Genomic DNA, 20,420 nt, shown 5'->3' with positions numbered 1-20,420 from the left:
GCTAGCAAAGCCTCACTAAATCAAAATTCTTTTTTTCTGGACTAGATTACTGCTCTACAGCACAGCCAGTCCAGCAGCACAGCTGGATTACAAATGTGAGAACTGTGATAAATCCAGAAACTGAGCAAATACCTCCACAAGCATTAAAGACAGGGGAGGCATTCCTACAGCAGTTACCGGCAGGCCTTGTTCATCATGGAAGAGAGGGCAGGATGGAGACCTGGAGCCTTCTCCACCCTCGCGTGGGGATGTTCAGTCTCCAGCTCCACATCCCGCTGTGCTCCAGCACTGCAGAGGATCTGAAGTGATGCTGAGAGAGTAACAGCCCCGACAGTGCCAGCAGCAATCCTTCCTGGAGGTTAGCAGCAGGAGGCAAGGAGGCTGAAGCATTCATGAAAGGAGACTGGGAAAGGCAGAACCAACAGCTGAGCTGGCCTTTTAGTCAGCGCCTGCTTTTGGCAGCTCCATTATCAGAGGAGAATGAGAGAGGAGTGAGGGAAACCTGGGGAGGAAGGAGAGGAGGGAAGTGTGAAAAGACAAGACAAAACACCCACCTGACAGGTGCTCCCCGGGACTGAGCAGGCTTCAGCATGACCGTGATGGTGGTGTCAGTCTCGTTGAGGGGAGAGTCCGTGTCGTACTCCGGCATGGACGGCGCTGCGGCAGAACAAAGCGACACGGTCACTATGCACCAGCCACTGCCTTGGGTAGTGATGGCAACATTATATCGGCATTTCTCGAATGAAATACCAAAATACTTCCCAGTGTTATGACCAGAATGATCAAAACTGCTTAAATATTTGTACGCTCTTTTCCCATTGCAATTAAACGGGAATTGGAAGATCCTCAAGTTTGATTTGAAAATCCTGTCTCGAATTTTTAAGATTTAGTAAGCCTCTGAGATGGGATCATTCCTTCAGTATTGAAGGTGAGGAAAGAAAACTGCATAGACATTATAAAAAACCCCAAACTATTAGGATGAGTGAATCAGAGCTAGGAAAAGCACCCCTGAATCCAGAATCTTTTTCCTTGTTTTGGTCAGTGGATTAGCCCTCTCACATCTTAAGAGACTTTAATACACAGACATAATCTGTGTCTCCTTGATTAGCTGGAGGGTGTGCTAGAAAACACAAAAGATGAAAAGAGAGGAGCACAAATTAGCCAGGTTATTTTTGCACCCAACCCCAGGACGTTTTACCCCTGTGCCTAAGTGCTTCTGACTCAACAGGGTCTGCAGAGATCCCAGTGCCACCCTTGAGCAGTGCCCAGCCATGGCAATCCCATCTCTGATGTGTTCCCCCAAGCAATACAGAAACCCACTGATTAAAACCCACTCAGCCAAACTCTAGTTCCTCCTTCTGCTTTGTTATCTTCTCTTAGGACCATTCCATGAAAATAGGACAGCTTTCCTTAGGAAATATATTTCACTTATTACTTCTTCCTTCCCCAGGAGCAGGCATCTGTTTGGGACAAGTTTTACTGCTAAAGACCTGAAGAGATCATGAGGTCAGAGCAGCACCAAATTTGTTCCAAAGATGCAGGTTTTGCGGAAATAACTTCAAAGAATAAAGCAAACAGAAGAATTCACACAAATAGTTCATCTATAGCTTACAAGGGCAAGCTGCATTGTGGGGGATCCCATATTTAATCCTCTCATAGTGATTTTCACTGTAATCCTGTTTACAATCAGAATTTTTATCTAAATGCCTGAAAACTGTCAAGAATGGGGGCTGCTATTATCAGCTCAGCTGCTGGCTTCCCCGTCAATAAACTGGGAATACGTTCAGAGTGAATGTCAACTGCTTAAGAAGGATTTCTCTGGAATAAGGTGCTCTCCATCAAGGGGAAGCAGTGACTCATTGAAAGGAGACACATTCCCAGCGGTCTTCTACACCAGAGATCACTGGAGATCACAGAATGGTTTGGCTGGAAGGGATCTTAAAGATCATCCATCCCACCCCTGCCATGGACAGGGACACTTCCACTGTCCCAGGCTGCTCCCAGCCCCAGTGTCCAACCTGGCCTTAGACACTTCCAGGGATCCAGGGGCAGCCACAGCTGCTCTGGGCACCCTGTGCCAGGGCCTCACCACCCTCACAGGGGAGAATTTCTTCCTAACATCCAACCTAACCCTCCAGGTGAGCATCCCCAGTTCCCCCAGCCTGGCTCCAGAGCAGAGGGGCTCCAGCCCTGGAGCATCTCCATGTTCTCCTCCGGACTCAATCCAACAGCTCCATGTCCTTCCTGTGCTGGGGACCCCAGAGGTGGATGAAGAGCTCCAGGTGGGGTCTCATGAGGGCAGAGGAGAGGAGGAAAATCCCCTCCCTCAACCTGCTGGAATTGCTGAGCCCCTGCTGTGGCCAGAGGGGACAGTGCTACAGCACAGCTTAGTGTACCACACAAACAAATACACTCACACATAGCTACAGCACAGATGTCTTCCCATGTGAAAAAAAAATAAACCCAGCCTCACAAGGACATTCCTGTCAATGCAAAAATCCTTCTTCTCCGTAATGACCTCGAAGCTGCCTCTTAGAGCAAGTTTAATGGTAATTTTCAAATTATTTCGAAAAATGTATCAAAACCTTGACCATGCAATGAGATAATCTAATGTCAGAGACTGCCCTAATGCTTGCATGGAGTTTGTACCCACCTACTGAGAGCCAGATATTTGGAAGACGGGGAGTAAAAAAGTCAATAAACCAAGCTCAGTATGCATATAGTTGGCACGCAGGCTGCTAACACAATTTGAGCACTTATGGGATGATAAAATGCAAAGAAACTGAATCGGAGGGGAAAAGGCCCCCAAACCACTGCTGTGGTTTTTATTTCTCTGGTCTCAAGGGAATGGAGTGCAGGCTGTGCTGTCCCTTCACAGCAGGGCTGCAGAAGCCCCAACAGCCCAGGGAGCTGTTTGGACACTCAATGGCTTTTACTTCAAGTGGTTCAGGGCTTTAGTGCTAAATGTGAAGGGTTCAAACCCTGAGCAGAGGGAGGGGATGTGCTTTGCTTCCTTAAAATTTACCCTGTCACTTACTGCTCACAACTTGCTATTATTAACTGATTTTGAAATAGGGCAGTGGAAAATCTATATTGTAGTGCAATCTTTTCTACAATAGCCAGCCATAATTTCAAGCATTAGCAGTGTCCTGGATGTCCCAGACGTATATTTTGACTTCACTGAAAAAATAGTTAAAGTAGTCCAAAAAAATGACAGTTTTTCTCTCTGCTAGAGGACCTATTTTTGTTCTATCAACTGAATGTTAAAATCCACATATATCTGCCCAATATCACCACTACCATCCTTTTTTTTTTAACTGGCCTGTTTCCCCTGTTTTTTTTCACACTTTCTGTTTGCCATCGCCTCCTTATTTTAGTGCATTTCACATTCTTGTCTGCCTCAAGCCCTTCTTCTGCTCTTACTCATAAAAAAACCCCAAGAAAAATGGCTCTCCTCCTTTATTTTTAGTCTCTTTACACTATTAATTCCATTACTGCATTGCATCCATTTTGGTACATCTTGAAAATAAAAACCACATTACAGAAGGAGCTTTCCAGCCAGGCAGATAATGGTAATAATAATTACTATAAGGGTATTTCATTTGTGGAACTAATGATCATTTAAAATGCTCCACAGATACCCACAGATATTTAGGACACAAATTAACCCCTATATTTGTAACCCGAATAAACAAAGGTCTGTGGCTGTTTCCAAACTCTGCCCTGTGAGACTTGGAGAGACGTTAAGATGAGTATTTTTTATTATTTTATTCATCATCTTTAAGTCTAAAGCACAAAGCTGTAGAATTATTATTTTTTTTCATCTCCGAAGCAGTACCTGAAATTTTAGTTGCAATCCTTGTGGTGATGGGTGGCCCAAAGCCCTTGACTGTGCTGGCTTTGATGGTGAATGAGTAGGTGGTGCCTGGGTACAATCCTACAAAAAGGTGATGGGTTTCATTCCGCAGCTTGAAGACTTTCCCTCTTTGGCTGGACAGGTCGGCACTGGGATCCAGAGACCCAACAGCCTTGTAGGTGATCTGCAGATGAAGAACAAGGACAGGAAGGTGAAGAGGGGCCTTCTGCACATGGCCTCTCCCTGCTCCCTGTTTTGTCACCTCTCGAGACTGGATTGCAAACACAAGGACAGGTTTTAATTCAGGATTATTTCCGTATCTCCCGTGAGCGGTTTTGTATTTGGGTGCTGTCAAACAAACATGACAATTTTTCCAAGGCTTCACTTAGGGAAAAACTCATTTCCTAAAGCCTCAGCATGTGCTGACTTACAACAAAAGATGCAAAGAATTGTTCCCAAGCTCAGAAGTCAAACCAGAAGCTTCTGTAGTCAAACCAGAGCACACAGCATGACCAGCAGGATTTTCATGAGAATCGCCCATGCAAGAACCCACAGCTTATGAAAACTCTCAGTGCAAACATGGATACATTTCCTTTTGGCAAATCATCTCCTCAAAAGGCAGCTGAAAACAATAGCAGCCTTTTTCTGACAACAAAAGCTTTGGAAGCCTTTTCCTACACTACAGAGAATAGGCTGAAATGAAATGATATGTTTAAATAAAATAAATATCATCAGACAAATGATTTAGACAGAAGCCCTTCTCTGTGGAAACCAGCTTCTGCTGTCCTTTCCCTGCCCTCATTCCGAGCCTCAGAGTTCAGATTTACACGTGGTGCAGTGTCTGGTTTACACCTGCTTTAAGCCAGGAGGGTTCCAGACCTGGAGGGATGTCCAGAGTACACCTGGAGCACACCTGGAAACCTACCTGAGCTCAGCATGCTCACCCATGGCAATCCTCCTGAAATACAGATGCTTCAAGGGAAACTCATGACTTATTTACCAGCCAATTCCTTGCCTGAGTTCCAAATTCAATCCCAAGGCAGCTCAGTTTCAACAGAGCTGTCAATATAATGTACCGTGCTCTGCTGCTCTCCTAACCTTTTTTGATATTATGGGATCCTCACTTATTTGTAATGAAACACTATGAATAAATCAATGTATGTTAATACATGAGGTCTTCAATTTTTTATTAAGGTCTCCACAATAATCTAATTCCCAGCCTTTCTGAAAGAGCCTTTGAAAATCTTTAAGTTGCTTGCTGTATGACAAGAGGAAAATGTTGCATTTTGAGGAAAAATAAATATGCAGTGTTTAAAAAGGGAGGCTTTAATAATAACAGGATAAATAAGAGACCAAGACTGATGTTACTGACACCAGAGAAGGGTGAGAGCATGTGAATCTTGTTATTTGGCCAGAGAAGAACAATTTAGACAGAGCTGACACCCAAGATAAGGCAGTGTAACAGAGAAGGGGCATGAATCACACCAGAAACAAGAAAGTACAGAAGCAGAACTCTTAAAGGAATTATAATTAGACAGCTTGAAGGTGATCTCATTGAAAACCAGCTAATTTGTCCAGGAATTACAACCTGGAAATTACGCACCAGACACTGGAGAAGGTGAGACATCTGAGCATAATGGTTTCAAAACAAACAGAAAAATAAAAACAGGAGGAAAATCTCTACACCCATTGCTTTTCCCTCGGGGGGTCAGGAACCAGCATGGCATGGGACAGTATTTCGTGAGTTCTTATTGCATCAAGGCGCTTCCTGGCAAGGGAATTAGGAAGAAGACCAGTGGAATTAAACTGTAAAACAAATACTTAAATCAAGAGACACAACCCTGTTCATGCCACAGCTAAAAATCCAGAAAGAGAAATGCATTTAATTTAATGTTATGTAGGAATGAGCCAGTGCAATCTGGTATGCTCTGTTGGTACATCAAGAGCTAGAGAAACAGAAATTCTATAAAACTACAAAGGGGATCAACAAAATAGGAATTGGGGGAAAAGAAAGGAACTTGTTACACCTGGGGCATTGAACAGCACATTCACAGGATGCCCAGGTCAGGCAGTGGCCTATGCAAAATCAGTGGTATTTATTTTCAAGCACATTATACTGAAGGTTATAAATACAAGTGCAAGATGCACTTGTCCTTGATCTCCATCCATATAAATAAATGTATTCAGCTACCTTCAGCAGTTCTAAAATCATTACAGAAATAGTTATTTTTCCTTATTAAAAAAAAAAACTCAAAAAAAAAACTATCCCCTTGAGGCAGAAAGAGCTAGAAAAGCTTTCAAGAAGAAAAAACACAACTGAAGAAAAAAAACAATTTCACTGATTTTGAAAAACAAATAAACCAACCCAATCCTTATTTTTTTGTTAACTATAGCAGAGAATGAGTACAAGGGACCTTAAAACAATCTGGGTCAACTCACAAGAAGCAGGGAAGGAGGAAACAGCACTTGAGAGAATGTCCTCAATTTGATATTGTAGTGTGGGTCAATTTTCAGAGCAACTGCTTACTCAAATCAGACTTCAGGATCTCCCAAGACTCTTTTCAGGGTATATACACTCCAGCTGAGGGATTTGTGGCACAGCCAAATGTGAGTTTATTTTTCCTGTAGCAGTCTCTTCCCAGAAGATAGGGACCCTGTTAAACCAGGAGGTGTGAGGACATTCAGAGGAAGCCATCCTTGTCCCCAAAATAGAATATTTGACTTTAATACATGAACAGTACCTGGATGCAGCACAGATAATAGAAACACAACAGTGCAAAGCTGTGCATGTGTCCAGTGTCACTCAGTCCAGCAGCAGAAACATTTATGGGCTGATAGGTGCAAATGGTGCAGATACAGCAACCAATTCCTGCTCTCATCAGGGCTGAGCTCCTCTCTGCTTCCCTCCAGCAGGGCTCTGAGAGACTGGAGTGGGCAGGAAAGTGCACACAGACACTGCCAGGGAGCCCCTGGGCTGCGTGCCCACCTCTGGAAGGACCATCCTCACCACCACCAGAGCCTGATGTTCTCCAGGTCTCCCGCTGTAAAAGCAGGGCTTCGACACTCTACACAAACATTTGTGTGGCTGAGAAATCTGTGCCTTTCTGTAATTGCTGAGTGCTGCTGATTAAACCCCCAGTGACCCAGACGAAGCAACCCTAGAAACAGAGCTGTCCACTTGGAAAAGGAGGCAAACTCTTCCAAGCTCAGGAAAAAAAACCCCAACAACCAACCAATCATTTTTCTCTGTGAGTGAGTACCTGCTGTTTCTTAGCTCTAAGTGCTGCCCTGAGCATGGATCAACAGCTGAGAGCTCTGTCTCAGCCTTACTCCTCTCTGGAGCTGCAGGCACAGCCACAGCAGCTGCCACTCCAGCTGCAGCCACAGCTGTCCCTGCCAGCAGCGTGTCCTGGGGCTGGCCTGGCACACAGCCCTGCTCTGCCAGCACAGGCTCTGCCACTCTCCCCACAGCCAGCAGCAGCTCCGTGGGCTCGGGGCACTGGGATTTCCCCACTGGAATAACTCACAGGTGCCACACACGTGGGTTTGTGTGCATCCAGGCCCTGGGGCAGAGGATTTCTCCTGCAGAAATCAATGCATCGCTTAGATGTTCATTTTCACGTGCTCTCCACCAAACCACAGCTAGGTAAAAGGAAGGTGCCAAGAAGCTTCCAGTCTTCTCAACTCATTTAAACTCAATTTTCTGAAGCAAGAGAAATTGCAGGGAATCAGAGAGTGAAAAATTTTCAAGAAACAGTAGAGATTTCTGACTTTGGAGTAATTTATAACAGCACAAAAACATGTCTGGAGAAGAAATATGGCACTTCTCTGGAACAAGAAGCATGCTGGAAAAAACACCTGTCTTGTGGTTTGTATGCTGAATATTTATCTTAATTTCTTGTTCCAAGTGTCAAAGCATTTCATTACAAAACAAACAAGAGATTCTAATCTAAAAAAAAGGAGATGACTCAATTGCTCAAAAGCAGCTGTTCTAAATTATTTTTAAATAATCTATTTTAAAGACAACCTGAGCAATCTAATATGTTCGCATCCTCCAAAAAGAAATAAATATAAAAAAGAAACATTATTAATTTAAAAGTTCAAAAGCACAGACAGAAAACAAACAGAAAAATACCAAAAAAACCCCATATATTAAAATTAAATTCTCATTGGAAACATTGAAAATGTTTCTTTTCACTCTGATACAGAATAAATGCAAATGCAAAGATGAGGACATTTTTCACAAGACTGAAACTCAGTGGTTTTTAACCACCTTCCTGATCTCCCTGCAGGCCAGGCACAGTCCTAAGTGGAAAGTTGCCTTTGCTCTGCAAACTGGAGGGGTTTCTGTCCAGGGTTTCCATAGGGAATGGAGAGTATAGCATCAGCTCCAGGGGAACTTGATGGTCCCAAGGAAATTTTAGTGGTCAACACTGCTAAAGATCTAAACACTGTGAAATCGGGCAAAGAAATGCACATCAAAATAAATCCTAAATCTCCTTGGAACCTCCTTCACTGGGTTAATTAAAGATTTCTCATAGTCAAGCAATAAAAGCAGTAAATTTGAAAAAATCAAAAAGCCGAATGGTGAAGGAACTCAGAAGAATAAAGAACAGCAATTTTCCCACCAGCACCAGAGGAGCAGAATGCTGAGCCCAGGGCTCTCCCAGCTGGGCAGGAGGGATGTATCCAGCAGGATGTATTCAGGAGGTGCTCAGATGCTGAAATCCCCAGTCAACTTTGCAAAATTTGGCTACATGAGTCCAAATTCTTTGGAAAGTGTAAAACAGGCCAACAGTACAAGTTTGAGTCTATTGGAAACTATAAAAAAAAGGTTTTATGATGTCCAGGTGTTCAGTGATGTATAATTGTTATAGTAGAATGGAGAATAAAATAAGAAAAGATCAGCATAAAGGAGTAGGCTGGTGAGCAAGTGCACTCCTGGTTGTTATTTAAGCAATCTAGTGCGCTCCAGTCCCCATTAACCAGGGGCACCCCCTCTTATTGTTCTGCTTTTTATCCGCTTTAAAGCTTGGAATATTAACTCCTTGAAATCACTGAGCTATGGCAACAACCCCAGAGATGTAGATGGAATATTGAGAGCATAAGCACAGCTCTTCTCTCCTTCCCAGAGCCCAATTTAACACAATTTTCTGGGGAGATGTGAACACTTTGCTAACTGTCATCATCTGCAACTGCAGAACTTCTCTTACAAGGACATAAAACTTTCATGGGGGAGGGAGAGACGATAGTAGAGGTATTAACTAAACTAAAAGGAAGCACAAGTTTATTTCCCACTGCAAGAGAGAAAACACATAATTTAAAAAATAACCCACTTGGATTTTTCAAAACTCCAGTGGCAAACAAGCAAGTGCACAAGTCTGGTGAATTTTACTCCTTCTTTGCATGGTGGAGGAATAAAGTGCTTTGTCTTGTGCTTTCTAAAATAGAAATGCCAGGAAGAGTTGAAAATTAGAGGTTAAAAAAATCGCTATAGAAAAAAAAAAGGGTACCTATTAAAAATGTGGTGATTAAACAGGGAAATAGACCATCAAGAAGTGTGATGAATTAACTTTGTGTTTAGAAGTTCCTTTAGAAGAGCCTATTATGGCACGAGGCCCCAAGCTTGATAGAAGAACACATTGTGATAAAGATCTCATCACTCCACTATAATGGCCCTTCTTGCCCAGCACTACTAAAACCCTCAGGGAACCCAGGATGGCTGTTCTGACTCTTTAATCCTCTTAAATAAATAAATTAACAAGGCAGAATATTCTGCTCAAATCACAGCTGATAGATCCATTGAGCCTGCCCATACATTTGGTACATATGAGTAAGATTTCACCCTGATGAATAACAGAGTTGTCAGGATTTTGTGTGTTCACAACTTTAAAACTGAGGGCAGAACACTCCAATGTCTCAGGATTGAGAACTTGCCACTCAAGGGAAAAAAAAAAAAATGCTCATATGTTTCTTCTCACAGCAATTGATCCCAGTATGCAGACCACTTTATCTTATATCTTTTGCTATATAGAATTAATCAACCCCAGTGAGCAGAATATTGCTCTCTACAGCCATATCCACCATCAAACATTAGGACTTTAAGCTTCCCCTCTGATTTTAGCAATTGCAGCCTGTTTCAATGCAAATGGTAAGTACTGCTGTTAAATCACACACTACTTTGTGGGTACATTATACAACCTTATATCTATTTTCCATTTTAGTGACAGCCTGCATAGCAGTTTGGGGAAGGCATTTGAAGCCTATAAATCCATTGCATTATTCCCCTACATTCCCACCAATGTTTTATGTGCCTGTCTCTATAAAACAGCCTGTTCTGCCTCTCCACACCCCTCCTGCAACCCCTCCCATCTGGGGATGATTTGGAGCTGACAGGAAGCTGCAGTAGATCTCTCTATATATAAAATAGGGGTTTTTTTTCTCCCCTTTTTCACTCAGAAATGCCTCAAGATTAAAACAGTCTTTTGCTATGGACAAGAGAGGAGCCAGGACAAGGAAGATGACACAGCCACTCCATGCATGAGTGTGCCAAGGTCAGGAGCAGGGTCTGCAGGGACACCCTCCCTCGTGTCTGTCCCTTTACTGAGCCAGAAGAAAAAGCAGCTTTTCCTGACTCCTTGCTGCATTTTGAACTCACTCCTGCCTTGTGAAGCAAGACCTGGCATCAAGACCTTTTTTATCTCTTGGTTATTATCATGCCATGCTGCACACAGGGCATGGGGAGGTGGACTGCCCTGGGAACAAGGATCCCAGTGACTGTCACAGATGTCAGCTCCTCCAGCACTGCTCAGCGAGCAGGAGAGGAGGAGGCAGCCTGTTCATCTGACCATAAAATCCCATTGCCTGGAGTCCCTTCCCACACCAGGGCTGGGCCCAGCTTCCCCTGCCCTGGCAGGACAGGGACCTGTTCCATTACTGACTGCCCTGCTCAGCTCATGGAAAAGCCTGGGACCAAACCCACTGAAACAACAAAGATGCTGGCATCCCAGAAAATTCAAGCTATAAACCAATCTCAGCTTTAATTCCTGCCTTTTTTTTTTTTTTTTTAAAGTGGATCCTTCTGGAGAGAGACTTTTCACAAGGGCATGTAGTGATAGGACAAGGGGGAATGATTTAGATTTGATATTGTGAAGAAATCCATCACTACGAGGATGGAGAGGCACTGGCACAAGTTGCCCAGTGTTTGTGGACACGCCATCCCTGGATGTGTGCAAATCCAAAGTTGGATGGGGCTTGGAGCAGCCTGGCCTAGAGGGAGGTGTCCCTACCATGGGAGGGGGTAGAACAAGATGAGCTTTAAGGTCCCTTCCAACCCAAAGCATTCTGGGGTTCTGTAATTCTCATTTTGAAAACCACTTTGGTCCCAATTGCACAACCCTCTCTGGAGCTAGAGTCCCTTCTGTTTACCCAGATGACACCCAGGCACTCAGCTGTGAACACCCTGACTTAGTGGTGTTTCAATCCTCCCTAGAGCAGCTTTAGAAATGCTCGGTGCTCAGCTGCCAGGATCCCAGCTCTGCTGCACTCACACCCAACACGGAGTAGAGCAGCTCTGTGAGTTCCAGGCTGTGCTCCTGCCCAGCACCTGCAGCCTGCAGCCACCAGGAACTTTCCCCTGTGCTTTGCCACATCACTCGCTTCAAATTCATAACAGAGTTGGCATGAGACTTCACAAATAGATGAGGAAGAATTTTGTCACGGGCAAAGCGTGATTTTCCAGAGCTGGAAAACATCCTGCAATTCATAAGAGTGCAGAGATAAGGGAGTCAGGTATCAGCAGAGAGCTGGATTTGTTTCACAGGGTTCAGCACTGCAGATGGAGGGGAGGGAAAACCAACTGCAAGGCTTCATGATTGAAAACACCTCAGGAAACAATAGACCATTTAGTTTTAAATCTTGCCTTACATATTCCACTCCATGCTCTAATAAAGCCTACAGGAAAACTTCATTTTCCCCCCCCCCATCCCAAAAATAAACACAAATCAACCGATGCATTCAAGTCTGACAGAAATATCCTTGAACTCAAAGTTATACAAACATAACCATTCATTTCCCTAGTTGCTGCCTCAGGGAAGCAATGTTCCTCTAGCCAGGTGTTAAATGCCATGTGGAATGTGAGTTAACCATGAAAAGGACTTTTATCACAGAATGGTTTGGCTTGGAAGGGACCTGAAACATCATCTTGTTCCAAATCCACTGCCATGGGCAGGGCACCTTCCACTGGACCAGGTTTTTATGATGGAAGACAACCAGCTGCAGTTCAGGGTGACTGCTGGAAATGTTTTATTTTGAATTCAGCGTGTGCAGAGGGTGTGCAAAATGAAGACATTCTACTGAACATCTCATTTGCCATCATTCTGAGCACCACAGACCTTCCAGAAATTTCATAAGGCTTCTCCATAGTTCTTACCACATATGGATTGGTTCTCACATAGTCAGCACTGAGTTTCCAAAACACATCCTTGTGAACCTGAGTTTGTATCATCCATGAGATATCCAACATCAAAAGCAGCTTCAGATTTCAGTGGAAAGAACAGTAAGAATCAGCCATTCCCAGACATGGCCTTCCCTTCCCGCATGCTTGAGACTTGACAACAAGATCCATAAGATGCTTTTAAAATTATGTTTATGTTACAGGTCATCCCAGCATCCCCAGTGGCTCTTCCCCAGTCACTGCTCACCAGGCTGAGCCATGAAGGTTTAATTGCCCCCTCCCCTGCAGTGACAGCTCTGAGCACCAGGGCTCAAGCTGGATAAGGACAATCAGCACTGCTGAATTGAAACCTGGCAAGCCAGCACCTCCCCAGCCTGAAACCCATTGGAGAATGAAAATCAGCTCTTTTCTCCCCCACAGCCTCTTGCCTGGCGTCACTCTCAGAATCACAGTTCCACAGTAAAACAGCACTGCACGGGCACCTGATGCAATACAGGAGTGAATTACAGAGTCACTGCCTGCTGAACCCAAGAGCAAAAAGCAGGTGCAGGTCTGTGGGACAAAGCCCACTCTTAGGTTATACTGCTTTTCTGCAAAAATCTTTACTTTCAGGCAGAAATCCTGCATTTAATCTTGTCAAACCACAGTTTCAGCAGACAATTAAAGATCATTTGCTTTCCAAAAGTGAAATATAATTCTGGCTTTGTATCATTTTCAGTAGCTACAGAGACTCTCTTCCTGCAACAGAGATTCCACTCCAGGTTCCCAGCCACATGGAGACTGGCACAGCCCCCATCCCTGTTTACAGCATGGCTGGTAGCACTTGCCACTTCCAGTTCCAAGGCTGGTATCAAGCACAGTGTAAATCATAAACAACCAGGGCCCAGAATGTGGGCTTTGCATCTGATTTCAAGTTCAAAGCTGAGAGTGTCAGAGGTAGAGGACTCAGATCTGTTTTGCATCAAAGCATGCTGATATTTTCTCTAGCTCACCTCCATCTTTACATTCCAGCACAAGCCTCACTTGGGTGTGAAAGATAAGGCATGAAGAGCATAAGGAATTCCTTATTTTCCACATATATTGCCAGAGCTGCTTGTTTTCTTGAAGGGAAGAGCAGAGAAGCAGGATGCCTCTGCAACACCCCATGGACTGTTAAATGTAAGGAATGTAATAGTGGAGTCTCAATTTGAAGAATCACAAAATGGTTTGGGTTGGAAGGGACCTTAAAGTTCATCCAGTGCCACCCCTGCCATGGCAGGGACAATTCCCACTGTCCCAGGCTGCTCCAAACCCTGTCCAGCCTGGCCTTGGACACTGCCAGGGATCCAGGGCAGCCACAGCTGCTCTCGGTGACCAACTCCAGTGCTGCACCACCCTCTTAGTAAAGAATTTCTTCCTAACATCTAATCGAAATCTCTGCCCTCTTTCAGTTTAAAACCATTTCTTCCCTTGTCCTGTCACTCCATGCCTTCACAAAGACTCTCTCTAACTCTCTTAGCCCTTTAGGTAATGGAAAGTGCTCTAAGGTCTCCTCAGAGCCTTTTCTCCTCCAGACTGACCCCTGCATGGGGATTTAGGGTCCTTTCCAACCTAAACCATTCTAGGATTCTATGAACGTTACTGCCCCTGTCACAGACTGAAGGTGATTAACACAGAAGGAAAAGCAGCACAGAGTGGTCAAGTCACAGCTTTAAGCTCAAACCACCTGGGAAGTCTTGCAAAAGTCTTAATATTCTTAAGACACAAGAACCTGGCTGCACACCTGGAGATATCTGCAAGGGATGAAGGGCAGGAGGAGCACTCAGTACAGGAACACCAGCTGGAAGCATTAAGCCAATATTCTGAGCCCAGCAAACCCCTCAAAAACATGTTTAACCTCCTTTCCTGCCAAGGGGATCTGAAATGCATCTCTACATTTTCATCTCCAAAAGCAGAGGATAAGTGAATCAAGCCCAGAGCTCTGTTCTTATCCCAAGATCAACCTGTGATCACTCACACAAAAAGAATCAAGAATTCTTCTTCAATGAAGGAATTGCAGAGCACTAAGGATGAGAAGTCACTTGTAAATCAGTACTGACACCAATTAAAATAAAACGTACTTTTCTATGTTGATTTTTTTGACCTTTCTTTTTGGCCTCTATCTTAAAATTTTCAGACTTCAAGCAGAACCGAAAGCATCTCAACCCCCAAGTACCCATTAATAATAAGTAAGAGTGGTCATACTTTGCTAATCAAAAAATAATTTGCCTGTACCTCACCATGTTCTTTGCACACTGAGTTTATCAGAAATACAAAGCATCACGAGAGCAGGTACAACCATTTTTTGACATTGTGTGTTAAAACAATGACTCTGACTGCACTTTTTACAGTTGCCTCTCAAGCTACACCATTAGGTTTTCCAAACTTTGTGTTCTTCTTTTCACCAGAAAGATTAAAAGAAACCCATCTGTATGGAGCAAGTGTCGGATGAAAATAGGCTGTGCGATTTTCCAACCCATTTTCCAAATTTAGAAATTAATACCTTCACCCCTCCTATCTAGCATAATTGCCAAAAAAAATTGTTTTGCCACTTGCAAGGATTTTTTAAAACTGCTGCAAGTCTAAATCAGCCCTGCAAAACAGAATGCAAGCCAAACCAGCTCCCCCATTAATGCACACCTGCCATAAATAAGAGGGTAAGAAATTCCTCCTGAAGCCAATGTAAAAACCTTGTTATAAGGCCCTAAGTAACAGCAAATAAATCCACCTGAAATGCTTCAGCCAGCAGGAGGGGAAAAAAACCAAACAAGTTGTTTCTGTACCTTCTAACAGAAAAAAATGGTCAGCATTGAGCTAGATAACAGTAAAGAAAATAAATGTTTATATGCAAAATATTTGCTTGGAATTTAGTGCTCAAGAAGCTGTCTTGCGTATTAGCATTTATAGCAAGATGGAACATGTTTTCCTGAGCAGCTCTGCAAAAGTAGACAAGGTTGAAGTTCTGATGAATTTTGCTCAGGCTGTGATAGAGCTGGGCTGTGCAGAGTCCTCTGCTGGCCCCATCTTGCTGTGACAGTGGGATAAAAGGGGAAGGATCCAGGCCCAGCCATGGGGTGGGTCTGGGGAAATGGGGAAGGGGAGATGGAGCTCCCCAAACCCCATTTCAGAGCAGCACAGAAGCTGAGCCTGAGGGGTAAACAACCAACTGCTCCAATCCCAAAAATCTTTGCTGAACCTTTTCCTTCTACATCTCAACATGCTGCATCAGCTAAAACTGAAAGGATTAATTCCACATTTTCGTTTGAAAAAGCCATTTAACTCCCCTGAACTCCTCATGTAACACCCTTCTTCCTCCCACCCTTGCTGGAAAGTTTCTGCTCCCTCCCTCTCTCAGGGACACAAGGCTTGACACTGACATTTTGCTTTCCCCCTCTAATAAAAGCACATCTTCAGAAAGAACAAATCCTGTGCCTGACAATACAGAGCCTTTAAAAGACTCCCCAGTGCTCACATCCAGAGGCTGTTCATTTGTGCACTGACTGCTTGCAACTTCTGCTAAATAAACTCACTGCTGCTGGTTCCCTCCTGAATAAATCCTAGATCTGATTTTCTAATGTCCTGGGGATAATCCAAAGTCAGAAGACATCTGGAAAAACTCCATCACCTTGGAAAAACAACATCCTTTGTTCCTCAGGATAGAACTGCTTTGGAGTAAATACATGGGCTATAGCTTTTGCAGACACATTAGACACAAGAATAAAATCCCATTACTATTACAGAAGAGGTTGTCTCCAATCAGGTTTGCTGCAGCAAGTTTTCTGCTTTATTTACCTGAACTATATTTTCCCAGAAGCCAGAGGCTGTAAATTCCACAGTTTATAAAGCAAGTTAAAAAAATTCCTACCAAAACAAATGTTTCCTTTTTTTTTTTTTTAGTGACTTCCCACACAAAGGTGTCTCTGAGCTATCCATTAGGTCCAAGTGAGCCACGTCTCACTGAACAGCTAAATACTCTTTGTAGAGGGAGAAAACACACAGCAAGTGCAGCAAATGTGTTCCAAAGTCAGAAGCTGAGGCAATGCTCCTCCCCAGCTCATCAGAGGGCTCCAGGATCACTGTGGACATCTGACCTGGGCACAGGACACTGGAAAGGACTGGCCAGACAGGGCTGCTCTTAAAGACTTAAAAATCCAGTGACTACAAACCTCCTGCCCACTAGCGAAAGAGGAGGGGGGAAATATACCATGACCCAGCTCTTTGTGTGCTGTTGTGTATAAATATATCTTCATTTCTTAAAATCCAGCTGTCTTCAAATAAAACTGCGGGTCAACAGGGTGGGATACGTGTTCACACAAGGGCAAACTAAAGCCAGCTCCAGACCTTTCTCCCCATGCTACATTGATTTTTGTATTTTACTCAATTTGAGAAAACACGGGCATTCACTCAAACACTGAGTAGGACAAAAATAACTGTATTAGGTGCATTATGGTCCATTTTACATTGTAAGGTTTATTTCAGCTGTGTTATTTTGCTTTTTGAAGGCACAGTGTAAGACCTTGTGAATGAAAAGTGAACTGTTAAGATGTTTAGATACCTCTCACCTCCAATTCTGGTTTTATGGTGCTGTAATCAACTTCCAATTCACACAAAAACATTTCAATCACACTTTAGAAATGTTTAGCAAAACTCTTGGCATAATGCACTGGCTATACTTCATTATACTTGCCTGCTCTTGAGTTCCAAACAGAAGTGAAAAAAGATAATTTTCTTTTCCCTTTTTTAATAGCCTATTGGATTTTCCTACTACTTCATCTGTAGGGATATCGTCAACCATGAATTGTGTTTATTGGATAATCCATTAGATTGGTTCAACCTCCTTTTTTTTTTTGTTCCCCAAATTGACTGCAATATTCTGAGCTCTCTTCACTCCACCCTTGTGATGCTCCAAAGATATTTTTTGAATTGCTTTAGGTAGCATTAAAAGTCTTCACAGCTTAGAGTCTCAAAGGACAAACTTTAAAACAATCCAATTTATTTTTCCAACTCCCCTTTTAGGATGATCTTGCACTGCTGCTTCTTCATTTTTGCTAATGACATGCAAAATCAGACGAGTCTGGCTAGCTCCACCTCTATTTCATAAATAAGGAGAAAAACCTCCATAAAGAATGTACCTCAACTCTTCGGTGACCCTTTTGGGGTCCTCCCCCTTGGCAAGGGTCACCCCAGGTGCACCACGGCCCCTGCTCCAGGTGTGTCCTGTCTGGTGCAGCGTTCTGCATTCCCTGCTTTCCCTTAGCTCCACGAGTGTTTGGAGAGGGCAGAAGGGGAGGAAAGCAGCTTTGCTGCTCGGTGTCACTGTCCCCCCGTGCCAGGGAAAGCCACGGTGCCAGCACCTCTGCAGGGCCAGTGTCTGCACACGGAGCTGGGATGGGGCACAGCTGAGGTGCCTCGATGAGCAACCAGAGGAAACCCCGAGTTTTTAATGGGTCCTGGTGAGGAGGTGACCAAGGCTAATTCTGCAGATGCAGACTTGGGCTGCCCATGCTGGGAATTGCAGAATAAAGCTCAGCCTGAATGGCTCGGGCACTTCTCAAAGTGTACTTCATTAGGTTTCAACTACAAAGCACAATTAGAGGAGCACAGAACAAGCAGTGGTGGATATTTCTCCTGCTCTAAGGCATTTCTTTCTCTCCCACACTGTCCCATCTACCCAGTCACCGTGACCCTGGGCTGTGCTTCCCACACTGCAGGATGACTGCAGCAGGGCCAGGGGAGGAAAAGGCAGGAAACCCCTCAGGCTCTGACTCCAGACTTTTACATCCCCAGGCAAGTACGTAAAGGACACTTAGTCACAGTGATTCATGCAGCGAATCATTCTGATGCCACATTCTCCTCCATCCACCCAGATCACACTTTTCAAATCTTAACAGAGTTTCTTTAATTTTTTTTTTTCTGGATGTCTGACACACTGCAGACTATTTTAAAGATGACTAAAAAACAAGCTAGCCAGGATAGTTAAATTTGCTGTACACTGGTCCGCACCTTCATTAGAAATATTCCAGGGGAAGGAAAGTACTCCAGGGGTTTCCACAAATCAAAATGGATAGAGGATATACCAATTCTTGTAGGACTCACTGTACAGACTTCAAAAATCTAAATGCCACCACTAGAAAATGGATGTCTATTGGTGGCCAAACTTGAGTTGTAATTTTGGCAATAAAAGCCCTTGATTAGTGCAAGCTTTTATTTTCTGATTGTCTCAAGTGATTCATGGTTTCAACCTCAAAACCTTAGAGTGGTTCAGCCTCAAAGAACATAAAAATAATTGCATGTTATTGGACATACCAAAGCTGTGGATAAAGTATTTTGCAGCAGGTTCTTCTAGACTGATTTCAGGGTTTTACAGACCCTTGAAATGAGTTTTCCAAACCTGGTAAGTCAGTTAAAGATAGCAATACGCTTCAAATAAAAAGTGTAGAAATATTATGCGTACCCATACCTGAAAGGTAAAATACCTTCAGGTGGTTGCTGCCTAAATTCAGGTTGTTGCCTGAAAAAAATATCAGGGCATTTTATAGAAGGATAAAGATCCTTTATTGACAATTTGAGCTTGGTACAAAGTATAATTTAAATAGACATAGCAGCTGCTCCTGGACTTACTGGAGTATTAGAGCCTTTCACCAAGTATTCAGGCTCTGAATAGCAATAACAAGAACACAAATTTGAATGAGACTCAGCTTCAGCTGCCACGTCTACAACACAAGGAGGGTGGCATCGAAATGTGGCAAATTAGAGTGCAGACACCTGGTCCTGAAAAGTCATACAGAAAACTCAGTTTATACTGCCTTATTTCTCATCAAAATAATTTGGAGGCTTGAACATGAAACAGATTTGTGAATTCACTAGGGAGCCAGAGAGAGTCATCACACAGTAATGGAAAGGCAGATTTTTTTATTGATTCAAATTAAGGGCAATTTATTGAAAAAAAAAAGCCACAATTTGAATGAAAGACATTGCTGAAAGACGCAGCAGTCTAAGTGTGTTTTGATCTATTTGACTCGCACACACAGAGCCTGGTGGGTGCAGAGCAGCAGCTCTGCAGTCACTGCCTCAGCATCCAGCAAAGAAAACCAATTGGTCCTGAGCCTTTGCTCCGAGACAGCTCAATCCTTTGTCACTTCGAGTTTCTCTCCTCTTTAACTCTATCACGAGCAGTCTGCTCATTCTTACCCTCTCTGACCCTTCCAAGTGATGAAATGTAATTGTCCTCTGGCTTCAGCAGGTCCCAGGAACCCCAGTCAGTGGATTTTGCCCTTAAAGCTGAGGAGCCTTTGTTGCACAGCTCTTGGAAACAAAGCAAACCTGAACTACCCCAGGGAGATCAGGTTACCACAGGGATTTGAATGTAGATGTCAGACCTAAAAACATTGATGTTGTCTACATCACAACCACTTGCCAAGAGAAGCCTACTGCTCCATGGGGAAACTGCTCAGTTCTTCGAGGTCTGGCATTTCTCAAATCTAGATGGAATCTTCGCTGATAAAACCGGACAAACTGTGGTATTAGAGAAATTACAGCAGTCTTGGAGCAACTCCGGGGCACTCGTGTGCATGTAAACATTTCCTAAACTAAATGCTTCATCTTTTCTTAATTGCCAGATTCCCTACAGCCAGAGTTACAGGCTACTAATCCTAGAGTTGAACTGGAGTGAGAGCGGGACCAAATGGGCACTGCCCAGGCTCCCCAGGGAAATGGCTGGAGCTGTGTCAGGGGGTGTTTAGGTTGGAGATCAGGGAAAGGTTCTTCCCTCAGCCAGAGGGTGCTGGGCACTGCCCAGGCTCCCCAGGGAACGGGCACGGCCCCGAGGCTGCCAGAGCTCCAGGAGTTTGGACAGCAGTGCCAGGGATGCTCAGGGTGGGGTTCTTGGGGTGTCTGTGCAGGGCCAGGAGCTGGGCTGGATGATGCTGTGGGGCTCTCCCAGCTCAGGGGATTCTGATTGTTTCCTCATCCTCCTGAACTGTGGCAAGGAATGATCCTAACCCCATCAACCCTACCCAGAGCACTAGATTCCCTTCCCCAGCTCTGGAGACAACCAGGACGTTTCTTCTGGAGCTCCTCACTACAAAGCTT

At 43.9% G+C, this 20,420-nt stretch overlaps 1 protein-coding gene across 1 annotated transcript in view; it reads right to left on the bottom strand.

Annotated features, from left to right (window-relative positions):
• PTPRT (protein tyrosine phosphatase receptor type T) overlaps positions 1-20,420 on the bottom strand; it is a 428,744-nt gene that overhangs the window by 109,977 nt on the left and 298,347 nt on the right. Inside the window, exons 10-11 of the mRNA XM_062505329.1 lie at positions 3,839-4,040; positions 555-657 (exon numbers count right to left, since the gene is read on the bottom strand). Coding sequence (XP_062361313.1) covers positions 555-657; positions 3,839-4,040 — 305 coding nt within the window. The remainder of the gene's footprint in view (positions 1-554; positions 658-3,838; positions 4,041-20,420) is intronic.

The sequence above is a fragment of the Cinclus cinclus genome, chromosome 18 (assembly GCF_963662255.1).
Source record: "Cinclus cinclus chromosome 18, bCinCin1.1, whole genome shotgun sequence".
NCBI lineage: Eukaryota > Metazoa > Chordata > Aves > Passeriformes > Cinclidae > Cinclus > Cinclus cinclus.
The sequence above is the reverse complement of the archived record's forward strand: the minus strand, read 5'-3'. Positions and strand labels throughout refer to the sequence as shown.